Source organism: Triturus cristatus, chromosome 7 (assembly GCF_964204655.1).
Source record: "Triturus cristatus chromosome 7, aTriCri1.1, whole genome shotgun sequence".
NCBI lineage: Eukaryota > Metazoa > Chordata > Amphibia > Caudata > Salamandridae > Triturus > Triturus cristatus.
In genome coordinates, this window is record NC_140590.1 from 1,689,387,203 (window position 1) to 1,689,400,674 (window position 13,472).

Consider the following 13,472-nt stretch of genomic DNA (forward strand, 5'->3'; position numbering starts at 1 on the left):
CGGAGAATCAGCTTTCGTAAGAGTTTGGAGCAACAGCCCAATATGATCTGATCCCGTATCTCCACTCTCTGGTCTGTGAAGGGGCACGTGCTGACCAGCCGGCGCAGCCGCGCGTAAAACATGTTGACGGATTCAGCGTCGGTCTGCCATGCCCTCTGGAACTTAAACTTTTCGAAATCCGGGTTCAGTTGAGGATCAAAATGTCTATTCAGCGCAGCCACCGCTGCGTCATAATCATCGTCGTTCCCAGTGTTGGGAAGCGTGTCAAACAAGTCATAGATTTCAGCCCCTCCATAATATATAAGTAGTGACCGCTTCACTGTCCCATTGGTTTCTCGGGTCCCTCTAAAGTAGTGGTTTAATCGCCCCACACATGCCTTCCATCGCGGGGCGGCAGTAGCCGGGTCAGCGTTTTTGCTAAACGGTGGTAGGGGCGCCACTGCGTTGTGTGTGACCACCGGTGGCAGTGGTGGGTTGTTGCCGGCCCCTGCTTTGGACCCGCCAGCTTGAGGTGCACCAGCGCCTGCCGCCTGCCCAGAGGACATCTTGCGATTGTATTGGTGGGGCCTGTGGGTTTTTGTTGGGTTTTTTTTCCAGAGCTTGTTGCTTGTTGGCCCCGTGCGGTCACTTTCACTTGTTGCTGAGGCTTTGCCAAGGCTTGTTTATGAAACTGCTGTGGGTATTGGGTTTGCCAACTTCCACTTGTTGCTGAGGCTCTGCCAATGCTTGTTTATACAACCGCTGTGGGCATTGGATTTGCCAATGCTTGTTGCTCCTGGCTTCCTCCCCCTGCTCTTGGCTTAATATTTCCTCCCCCGGGCCTCAGTAGCTGCACCACGCAGCAACATGCACAGTTCAGGTAGGCAGGAGAGAGGGCAGCCCTGTCGAGGCCCCCTCACACGATCGGCCTAAAGCACTCAAGGCCAGCATGAGGGATTCCCCCAGAGAGTCACAAGGTGGGGCCGGGGCAGAGCACCGATGAGGCGCCGGGGCAGCCACTCACCCCTGAAGAGCGCGCACAGCGCTGGGAGCTTCCGGAGCACGGAGCAGCATGCGGGTGGGCTCCGCGAATAGCAGGTGTCATCGGGAGGCGGTCCGCCTCCAACACCTCGCGGGTGGGCTCCGCAGTCGCCGGGATGAAAACAGGTGAGCAGCGGGGGCGTCAGCAATGCAGGTGGGCTCCGCACGCTCCCCGCGCCGGCCGACTGAAACAGCACGCAAGGCACGACCGGCCTCGTCGCCAGTGTAGAGCGGCAGGCCTCGGCCTCAGTTAATTAGGGACTGCTAATTAAAGGACACGTGAAACTGGTATGCGTTACTGGGCCGCTCAAAAGACCACGTGCGGTCTTGCCCACGTTTATTTATCCCCTCGGGATGAGCCCGCCCCGAGGAGTGTGTGGATGTGTGTATTAGCGCAACATTGTATAAGAGAGCCCGGGTGGCTCTCTACAGGTGAGTCTGCCGACGCTAGCAGCTACGTGTGTGGGCCATGCCTGCCATCCGAGGATAAAATAATTTTTGTTGTATTGGTTTATCCTTGGACCCTTTTTGCAATACAACCAGCATGTGACCATTTGATGTGCTGGTTATGTAGGGGGTGATGAGGTTTTGTTTTTACATGCGCCACTCAGAACATGTCACCACATGAATAGGGCCGCGGCATGACATAACGCTTTAATGAGTTTTTGTTAGGGCGACCGGCATCTTAAACGGGATGGAATCAAGAGGTCAAATCTAAACCACTAGGAATCTTTTTTTTATTTTTTTATTTGTTTATTGATTCAATGAGCATAGTGACATACATATAGATGCAATTTGTGTCATACCGAAAAAAAGGAACAAACCCCTAACCCACCCCGCCAACAGGACAGGCGACAGTGCATCATACATTTGAAGTATACTAGACATCAGAAACAAGTATGAGTGGATGACCAGCAGTCATTCGAGGTGTGGCCCCACATCCTGAAAAACGACTTTCCACCAGGCAGTAAGGGTTCATAGCAAACAGTTCATGTCAAGTCTGGATGAGTGAGCAAATATGCGTGAAAGGTGCCCAGAAGTCCCTAGGACGTGAGGCTTCAGGTAATTCCTCAGCGTAAATCTCTAATTTATCCCTGCAGTAAAGCAAGTCTCGAACCCAGTTTTTCACAGTTGGAATGGTTTTCGCTCCCCAGCAGAGTGCTACAACCCTCTTAGCAAACAGGGTGGAAATTGCGACTATCCGCCTAATGCAGGGCTTTAAATTTTTCACATAAGCAAGCAGGCAGAGTTCTAGTGTGCAGTGCACCGGTTCCAGTGAGAATATTTGTCACCTTGGACCAGAAAGCAGATATTCCAGCACACATCAAAGACACATGTAAGAAATCAGCGTCAGCGTGTCCACACCGCACACAATTAGCAGACTCGCGCAGACCATACTTACTAAGTTGCAAAGGGGTATAGTATAATTGGTGCAAATATTAAAAGTGAATAATTCGGAGATTACAATTCTCCGTAAAACGACCAGTTAGCTCACAGCAATTTTTCCAAACATCCAATGTAAGTACAGGCTCTAGTGCATTCTGCCATCTAAGATAAGAAGGTTGCTCCCCTGACTCCCGCTCACGCAGAGAGGCATTATATAGTTTGGTGATAAGACCCTTTTGCTCCTCCCCCCCCCCCCAGCACAGCCTGAATATCACTCAAATTTCACATATTCACGTAGCAGTTCTGGTAAAAAGGTAGCAGGATCTCGGACATATAAAAGCATATCATCAGTATATAATGAGAGCACTAGTGGTCTCTGCCGAAATCTTAATGCCGCAGTCGCATGCAACTGTCTACGGCCCCCCTACCCATAATAGCGAGCAGTTGCGCGCTGAGAATGGTGCTGCAATTCCCTATCAACCGTTTCATTATGGTCAGTGACCAGATCTCTTATCCTGGCTAACGTGTGTGGGGAGGAATTTTCCTCATAGTCCCGCTCAAGTGTAGAGATCTCAGATGCCAATGTATTTATTGTGCACCGGAGATCTTGTAGCACTCCAGATTGCGCTCCAATACAAGCACCACGAATCATCACTTTAAATGCCTACCACAGCATTCCAGCGCTATCAACTGACCCCTCATTTTCGTGAAAAAAGTTTCTAATTGCTTTGCCAATAGTGTGTTTGAAAACCGGGTCCGCGAGTTCAGTAGGCTGGAGTCTCAATGCAAATGGTGGTCTCCCACACAATGGTACCTGAAAGTCAAGAACCACTGGAGAGTGGTCTGAAAGTGTGCAAGGCATATGTCCAACTCGCACTGCTCAGGTGCAGACTGCCTCAGAGACAAGCCAGTAACCTATGCGGGACCAAGTCTCATGTATCGAGGAGACAAACGTACTTTCGCAGCCCCCTTGATGTTGAAGACGCAAGACATCAAACAATTGACCCGCATCCAATATCCCCAGAATAGACTTCGCTGCCCGCTTAAGCCTTCCTGTGCCACTACCAACTCTATCTAAGGTAATATCCATACATACATTGAAATTCCCCCCTCCAGATTAGCTCAGCCGGTGGGAACCCAGAGATTCGGCGCCACGCATCTGAAAAAAAGGACAGATCATCAATGTTTGGCCCGTACACATTAATCAATAATACAGTCTTGCCCCCAATTGTCCATACACAATCGCTACATGCCCATGCTCACCTGTATCCATCTTAATCATAGTGAAGGGAACCCCTTTTTTAATAAGGATCATCACCCCCCTCGAATAGGTGGAGTACGAGGACTCAATTTTCAATGCTGCCCACCGCGTACCTATTTTTTGTGCGGAGTCCTTAGGGAGGTGAGTCTCCTGGAGTAAGGCTACCTGCACCACCAGTCTGTCCAAGTGTGTAAAGACAGACCTAATCTTTTTCGGAGACTTGAGTCCACGCATATTCCAAGTAACGAACTTAACCACACCACTCATACGGCCCACTCAACATTAGAAATATACCAACGCTATGCATTCTGTCAGACATGTAAAGGGTACCACCGCAGATCATTGCGACTAATGCATAAAATAATACTTCAGCAGTCTGCCATTTCAACCCCCCACCCACTTCAGCACCCCCAACTTTGCCTAAGCCATCCCAAGTCCATGAAGCCCTGCCCCCAATAAAAACAAGCAAAACATTGCATTTGGGGTACACCCATTTGGGGGATGCAGAGTGCAACTAGCCTCCCATCTAGTGGGAGGTGGCCGAGCAGGTCTAAGTTCTGTGCCTAAAAGTTAGATCGGTTTCACAACAGCGTGCATTATATCAAGTACATACTGGCGTCTTGAAGTGGGATAAGCCCAGCAATAAACATTTACACATATAGAGGCATCCACACCAAGAAGCATCACTACCATTCAATCGTCTTCGTCATGAGGCGTGCTAGTCTCGCGCCGCCTGCGTTTCAGTTGTTTAGCATGTTCCATGGCAGCTTTAGGGTTAGAAAAAATCTTGGAATCGCCATCCGGCCCTATGCGCAGACGTGCGGGATACAGCATAGCATATGGGACCCCTTCAGATTGTAAGAATTTCTTCACTGCACTGAACTCCCTTCTAGCAGATTGCACAGCAACTGTGAAGTCAGGAAAAAAAGCCAAAGTATTGCCCTGGTACTCGATAGTCCCTTTGTCCCTGGCTAGACGCAAAACACTGTCCCGGTCTCTATAATTCAAGAGTCTTGCTATGATAGGACGAGGGGCGGTGCCAGGGGATGGTCTTGCTGCAAGTGAGGGATGCGCACGCTCAACAATAAACATGTGGGACAGGTGCTCAGTGCCAAAAATAGCTTTAATGAGGGCCTCAACATAGGTTTCCATTCTCCCCACATTGGTGGATTCCGGCAGCCCAGTCAGTCTCATGTTATTGCGCCGGGACCGCGCTTCTAAATCTTCATTCATGGCTTGGATGAGGGACAACACCTTCTCCATGTTAAGCGTCTTACCTGACAGCCCATCCTCTGTTGCTGAAACACGCTGTTCAACTTCTTCCATACGGGCATTTTGTTTTTCAAGTTGTGCAGACAAATAGTCTAGACAATGGTTCACAGCTGCCATTGTACCCTCTATGGATTGGAGGCTACGCTGCATTGCCAATAAAGTAGCTTCCAGTGTAGAGGGGCTGTCTCCATGAGCGTCCGTCTCCGAGTCCGAGGCGGCCTTCTATAAGGACTTAGACGGCTTACAAGCCTCAAACGTGAAGCGAGGCTGTGACTTGTCTGTTTTCCCCATAGTGAATATAAGCAGTGCGCACACGCACTCTTGGGAAGATCACAAACGAAGGATGAAGTGCACCAGATCTCTTGTTTGGCAAAAATGATATGTCTTATAGAGAAGGAGCCCCACACTGCGTGAAGAGTGAAGAAGGCCCAACAGCAAAAACCCAAGCGCTAGGGATTTTGGGCCTACTACCAGTCATAAGTTACCAGAGGCATAACTCACAGTGGCCCCCAAACTTGAACTACCACGCAGACAGCAGTGATGCACTTATGTATAGAATAAGGGAGTATTCCAGGGATCAGCAGAGGAAAAACTCAATCCCAGTAGCACACTGCCCTAAAGTCTCAGCGTTGCAAAGGCGCCACTCACACAACGCCACCACAAAATGGGCGTATTTTGTGTTGTCCTTTTCTTAGATTATATGTCTTTGGCTGTGTGGTTTTTCCTCTCTTTTTATTCTGTACATATGAATGTGTTTTCAAGTTTCAAGTATTACGGCCATTACCGTCCTATTTTTAAATGTATGTAATTGTCATGTGTGTAACTCTACCTTGGTTATAGCTGTTGTTTTTTGTTTGAGTCTTGTGCTGTTTTTGTTAAACTTACTGTGGTTGGTATTTATTTGTGTCCCTTTTTTTGATTTGTGTTATTTTTACATGTCATTTTCAGCCCTGATGAAGTTCCCCCAGAGGGAATGAAACGCGTTGGCTTAGCTTTGCTTACCATAGAAATTCCGTATAAAATTACAAATAAAGGATTGTCTTGATACTACCTACAGTCTATTGGAATTTGTTGCCTGGCGCACCCCCATTTGTAGTAATCTGTTTGGATCTGGAGCACAGAGGCGTCACGCAACGGCTGGCGCTGGGGAGGATTGCGCAGGACCAAGATTTGTTGAAACTAGCTTGAGGTGCAGAGCTAGGAGTCCGCCCTTGAAATCCTGGACATAGTTGTAACTTGGACTTGGAAACGCCATCAAGCTGGGAGTTCCCAGGGGGGGAAAGGGATAGGGACGAGAAGAGAGAGAGAAGAGATACAAAGATACCAGGAGACTTTGCAGGGTCAAGAGGGACACCTCTTTGATTAACCTGCTCTTTGCTTTCTCTTTCATCAAGCCGAGACAATGTGTCAGATAATATTTGTTTCTGCCAGGGCGATATGTTATCACAAAGTCAAATTCACTGCCAAAATGCAACCATCTCATTTGTCTGGAGTGAGGGCTTTCACTGAAGTAAATAAACTGCAGATTTTTCTGATCAGTGAAGATCGTGATGGTATGTTTTGTTCCGAGAAGATGATGTCTCCATTCGGCAAATACTGCCTTAATAGCCAGAAGTGCCTGATCTGCTACTGTATAATTTTGTTCTGCTTGGAGTAATTTTTGCGAGTAATAAGCTAATGGATGTAAATGTCCTGTTTTGGGATATTTCTGCAATAATACCCCTCCTAATGCGGTTTGAGAGGCATATGCTTCCACAAAAAAAGGTTGGTCTGGGTCAGGATGACACAGCAGGGAGCAGTAGTGAAGGCCTTCTTTAGATTCTGAAAAGCCTTTTCAGCATTTTCCGTCCAATTAAATGATTGCCCCTATTTTAACAATTGTGTAATGGGCGTGACAATTCCAGAAAAGTTACCAATAAATCTCCTATAAAAGTTGGTGAAGCCAAGGACTCGCTGAACTTCTTTAACTGATTTTAGGTATGGGCAGTTTAGTATTGCCTCAACCTTTTTTGGGTCCATTGTGATGCCTTTAGGGGATAAAAAATACCCTAGAAATTCCTGTGATCTAGTATGGAAAATACATTTTTCTAGTTTGGCATATAGAGAATGCTCTCTAGGTCTTTGGAGAATGGAGCGAACATGATGGACGTGCTCTTGTTCTGTGTTTGAAAAAATCAAGATATTGTCTATATAGACGATCGCACAGACATCTAAAAAATCATGAAGGACTTCATTAATAAAATATTGGAATGCCGCTGGAGCATTACATAAGCCGAATGGCATGACTGTATATTCAAAGAGACCGAACTTGGTGCGAAAGGTGGTTTTCCATTCAACGTCCTCCTTAACACGTCTGAGGTGGTACGTCCCACACCAATCCAGTTTAGTGTATATTGTAGAGCCTTTGACCTGGTCTAAAAGAACTGGAATGAGTGGGAATGGGTATCAATTTTTAATTGTTGCCTTATTAACTGCGCGATAGTCTATGCAAGCCCTGAGATCGCCAGATTTCTTGGCTACAAACAAAAGAGGAGAGGGGTGATGTGAAGTGTCTGATGAAACCAATTTCTAATAACTTGTCTAGATGTTTCTTTAAATACTGCTTCTCAGGGTCAGTGAGTGCGTAAATTCTACTGCATGGCAATGCAACTCTAGGAATGAGGTCGATCTACAATTGTACACCCTATGGGGTGGTAAATGCGTAGCTTGCACAGGATCAAAAACGTCAGCGAAATCGTGATATTCGTCGGGTAACAAAAGAGGAGAACTCCCTTGTGTGCTAGCACACAGCAAGGAAAAATTGGATCTTGTGTTTCCTGGTAACAATGCATTCTACAAAACCCAGAATCCAGAGTTACTGTCCGTTGGATCCGGTAAATTTTTGGGTTGTGTAGTTCTAACCATGGTACACCAAGTATTACCCCAGAAGTGGGGGTTAACAATTACGTAAAAAATAGTCTGCTCAGTATGACCGTTTTTGCACACTTAGGTCAAAGGAGCAGTGTGAAAACGAATAAGTCCTGAAGACAAAGCAGAACCAGCAACAGCTCTTACAGGCTCAGGTTCTTCTTTTCCCATCTGTGTTATTCCTAATTCTATGGCTAAACTTGTATTGAAGAAATTGCCTGTGGCGCCTGAGTCCAATAAGACCGATAGACTGTGTCTTTGTTGAGTAGAAATAATAAAAGTGATTCGAATAGTCATGTATTGTGGGACGTGATTAATGACGTTAGTGACATACTGGGAGATCATTGGCTCTATTGCTCTCGAAGGGACGATCTCAACCACCTTCGAGACACTTAGTTTTCCAACTAAGATTGCTTAGTGTTTATGTTGGCTACTATCTTTTTCTTTTTAGGTTTGACAGGGCAGTCTCGAGTGAAATGTCCATTCTTGCCACAATACAAACAGAAATTTCCTTTGCGGCGTCGTTCTTTCTCTTCCTGCGATAATGGACCTTTCATTACACAATCTGCATTGGTTCTGGACCATTTTTGCTTTTCTCCTGTTTCTTTTCTCTCTGCTTTTTCCATAATGACTCTAGTGTCTGGTCTTGGTCTTTCACTTTTTCTCTCTCCCAGTCTATGATCTAATTTTACAACAACATCTAGGAATTCTGAGTAATCTACAGGTAGATCTACTATGTGAGCTAATGAATCTTTTAAATCGCCTCTAAGCCCTCTATAAAACCGCGAAGTACGCTTTTCTTCTGGCCAGTGTGTTTCAGCTGTGAGCTGATTAAAAGTGGTTATGTATGTAATGAGATCTTTGGATCCTTGGCGCAAGTTTAAAAGGGTCATTGTTTTCAATCAGAGGTATTGTCCAATTGGCAGCAACTCCATCTAAGTAAGACATGATAAAGGCAATTTTATCCGAATCAGTAGCATATACTTGGGGTTTACACAAAAAGTGCAGCTGACATTGACTAAAAAATGAGGCAAAACGAGAATTATCCCCCATAAAACCTTTGGGATTGGCCAAAGGGACTGGAGTTGGGGTGAAAACTGTGACCTGTAGAGTGGGACATCTCAGGGAATGTCTGGATAGTCTGGAATTCACGCATCTGAAATGTGGTGTTGGAAATACCTCGATGTGCTACAAATGCAAGAAACAACTTATGAATGATCACTTTGGTAACAATCTATTAAAGAATATATATTGTTCTACACCTTCGATTTTTAATATCATACCTAAAAACATAAGCATATAACACAGAAGGTAGTGTGCTCCTTGTCAGCACTTCTTAATAGCTTTTCAAAGATGTCTTTCTGAATATATAATGAGCATCCTATAAAACAAACCAATATTTATGTAAGGACATCCAATGGGAATCATTTCCTGACTATAGCTTACTCTGATTTAATATTATGCATGCATCTGTAGTGCATATACCTGCGCATTTATAGCTGACTCCACCGTTCTTTGCACAGTGTAAACACCACAAGAATAAATAAAATCTCAAAGCTCAATTATATCAAAATAACAATAAAGGCTACGAATATATGCATCAAGGTTTTCTGAGCGACACTCTTATTACTGAGTCAATGTTTCTCCTCTTCGGAAATTACGGTTGAAAGGCACTGCAAGTACTTTTAAATGAAGTAACAGGATGTTATACTGAATAACGCTCTGCTATACTGCTCAAGGTTTGTCTTCACCTTGTTAAAGTCTATTCCTGTCAGCGTTCCGTAAATAAACACAATATTCCTTAAGTCTTTCCCAATGCGCGTTCCGTAAAGCAAATACAAGTTTCACTCACCGCGATCAGAGGATCGGTCAGATTACCTTGTCTGTGCAATCAAACTTTTGTTGTTTGTTCTTTTACAGGATTTAAGGTACGGGAGTCCGGAAAAGCTGGACGGAATGATCACCACCGTAGAAGGAGGAGAGGCAGGAGACGCGGGCCAGACTAGGACGCTGGAGCCTGCAGATGGGAAGAGGAGACCGGCTGCTGCAAGGAACTGGAGTCAGGTAAGTGCCTGGAGTAGGTGAGGGTAGACCGGCTGCTGCTCACTAGACCCTGCATTGGAAAGAAAAACGTTTAAATCATTTTATTTCATTTGTTTTTAAATGTAAGATTTGCACTACCTGCTACTTGTACTTGGGGGGGATATCGATCTCTGTTGCTGCTTAGTTGCCCCTCCCCGGTCCACCACGGGTGCTGTGCCGATTGCGTGGAGGGAGGAAAAGGCAACTTCCGGACTTGGGGGGTTAGCCTCCATTTAACCGGATGCCCTGGCATACGTGCAGGGGACGCGCCAAAGGCAAGCCCGTCTGCGCCCGTCCGCACCCGAACGGGCCACAACCCCTGTCTGTTCTGGTGTCAGACCTATTTCCTATAGCCCCCATCTTCTCCATGCGCTTCGCACAGTCGTTACAGAAACCTGTTGGCACTCCATGAATGCACTGAACGGAGACGCGCAATGCCCTTACTGTGATTTTGCTTTCTCGCCTCTCATTAAAATGTCCGAATGCCCTGATACCCCTCTCTTTTTAAAAATGTTCTTACTTGACTGCAGATCCTTCTCTAAACACTCCATGGAACTTGCAATGCTGTTGGACAAGCCATTCCTCCTGATTATGCTATAAATCGGATTGATCGGAAGATTGGTAGAGGAGGGGGTATAGCCATTATCTGCAAAAATACTTTTCTGTGTCGTATCACCGCAGATCCGTTATTAGACTGCGAAAGTCTGGCATTCTCCTTAGAGATCTCTCCTACTAGCACTCTCTCTGGCATCCTAGTTTATCGCCCTCCAGGTAATGCTAGACAATTTCTCAATGCACTTCCTTCCGCAGTGGCGGACTTAGCCCTGGGACCAGCTAATTTTACCATACTAGGTGATTTTAATGTACATCTAGATAATTCATCTGATAAAATGGCTATGGAGCTGATTGAGAATTTGTCAGCTCTCCAGCTTATGGAGAAAGTGTCGAAACCCACTCACTCCAAAGGTCCTCTTTTGGACCCAGTCTTTAGTAATTGCAGTGAACTTACTAGCGGACTTCGCATCCCTCTTCCCTGGACTGATCATTTCTTGATCCCGCTAAGGTGGGAAATCCCCGGTCCCGCTCGCTCCCCCAATGTAATTCCGGTGTGTGAGCGAAACTGGTTTAAACTCCCTATTGACCAGTGGAAATCGGTCCTGGAAATTAACAGACCATCCTGTGAAGTAAATTCTAATCTGGGGAAAGCGAATGAGAGATTTAACTCCTGGATACAAGGTTCCTTAGATATAGTACTTCCTAAGAAACCTGCTTATATAACCAATAGGACAAAAACTGCGCCGTGGTTTACTCATAATTTGAGGGAACTTAAACAGCATTACAGACGGCTTGAAAGGAAGTGGAGGTTGGACTACTCTGATATCAGTAAAATGGAATATAGGGAATCCATCAGATGCTACAAATTAGAAATTAAAACTACCCAAGCAACATTTTACGAACAGAAAATTGAATTAGCTGCTAACTCTCCCAAAGAATTTTTTTAAATTGCTAGAACCCTCACGAAACTGCCTCAGAAACCTTCTAGGTTGCATGACGCTTTGACGCACTGCAACACTTTGGCAGAGTTCTTCCAAAAGAAAATTCAAACTATTTATCAGGCTTTTTCGCCCTCTCAATCTACTATTTCCACTACCGCCCCTGCTGAGCTGACTGTAGGGCCTCATACTCTTTTAGCACAATTTCCTCTCCTCGACTCTGCCATGCTGGGTCTAATCACGGCACACATAAAATCGGGTTCTCCCACAGACCTTGCCCCCCCCCCCAGGCTCTCACCTTTGTAGCTGACACCATTTGCCCTATAATTTTGGATCTGGTGAATTCTTCTACTTCCTCAGGTTCAGTCCCGTTAGCATGGAAATGTGCTATGGTTAAAGCCCTTCTAAAAAACCCCAATCTGGATCAGGACAATCTTGCCAATTATCGCCCTATTTCCCTCCTGCCATGGGTGAGTAAGATTCTAGAGAGGCATGTAAACAATACTATGGTAGCCTTTCTGGAAACTAATAATTTACTCCACCCTTCCCAGACTGGGTTTCGTCCCCAATTGGGTACGGAGACTGCCCTCCTTGTGGTGACAGAGGAAACAAGAAGGATCTTGGATCAGTGGGGCACTGCAGCCATTATCCTTCTTGACCTCAGCGCCGCTTTCGATACTGTTAATCATACTACCCTGCTCCTCAGACTTAAGAATGTGGGAGTATCCGGTATGGCAGTACAGTGGCTTCAATCCTTTCTCAGTGACCGCTCTTTCAGGGTCTTTGAGGGAGACGTGGTTTCTAACCAGTTTCCCCTTAATTGCGGGGTTCCTCAGGGCTCGGCCCTTAGTCCCACGCTTTTCAATATATACCTGAGACCCCTGGCAGAGATCGTCCACCCATTTGGCATAAAAATCGTCTCCTATGCGGATGATACCCAGCTCGTGGTGGCACTTAACCACTCCGAAGGGCCATCTAGCACTTTAAGCTGCTGTTTAGAGGAGGTTGCCAAAGGGATGGAACGTTCGTGCCTTAAACTTAATGGGGACAAAACTGAGCTTATGCTCCTGGGCAATTCCCCTGTCTTCGATCTGGCATCTCTCTGGCCAGATTGCCTAGGCCCAGCCCCGGCCCCTAAAGATCAAATCAAGAGCCTGGGCATCTGGATTGACCACTCCCTTACGTTTAGTCACCAGGCAGCGAAACTCTCTGCAACTTGTTCTGGCTACTAAGGATGCTTCATAAGATTCTGCCCCTTCTTCCTTTCCACGCTAGAAGGATCATGGTACAAGCCCTGATCCTTTCTCGCCTGGACTACGCAAATGCATTATACTTGGGAGCTCCGCAGTACACCATCATTAAGCTCCAAGTTATTCAGAATTCTGCTGCTCGTAGACTTCTTCAGATTCCCCGTTGGCATTCTGCCAAACAAGCATTAAAGAGCTTGCACTGGCTGCCAATCAGGGAAAGGATCCAGTTTAAAGCTATGTGTTTGGTCCATAAAGCCTTCTGGAAGAATGGCCCACCCATTCTTCAGTCCCTGATCACCCCCTATCACCCGAAGAGAGACCTTCGGTCATCTGTATCTTTCCTTGCCTGTCAGCCCAGAATAAGGAGGGCCATATGTGGGGGTCGTTCCTTCGCGTATAATGGTGCCATTGGTTGGAATGCCCTTCAGCTTCAATTATGGAAATAATCCAATCTTCTATCTTTTCGCAAGCTCCTAAAACCCTGGCTGTTTTAGCTTTCTCCTCTACCTCTGTTCTTTGCCTGTTTTTTGTCCGCAGCGCTGGGAGGCCTTCGGGTAGCTATCGCGCTTTATAAATATCATTTCATTCATTCATTATAAATATCATTTAATTCATTCATTCATTTCATTTCATTCATTCATTCATGCAAGGAACTGCAGTCAGGTAAGTGCCTAGAGAAGGGGAGGGAAGACCGGCTGCTGCAAGGAACTGAAGTCAGGTAAGTGCCTGGAGAAGGGGAGGGAAAACCGGCTGCTGCAAGGAACTGGAGCCAGGTAAGTGCCTGGAGAAGGGGAGAGGAGA

General features: G+C 46.1%; 1 protein-coding gene across 4 annotated transcripts in view; it reads left to right on the forward strand.

Annotated features, from left to right (window-relative positions):
- LOC146812759 (tyrosine-protein phosphatase non-receptor type 6-like) overlaps positions 1–13,472 on the forward strand; it is a 370,963-nt gene that overhangs the window by 292,645 nt on the left and 64,846 nt on the right. For all 4 annotated transcript variants that reach the window (XM_085619857.1, XM_085619860.1, XM_085619859.1 and 1 more), the window contains one exon: positions 9,767–9,910. In XM_085619857.1, coding sequence (XP_085475983.1) covers positions 9,767–9,910 — 144 coding nt within the window. The remainder of the gene's footprint in view (positions 1–9,766; positions 9,911–13,472) is intronic.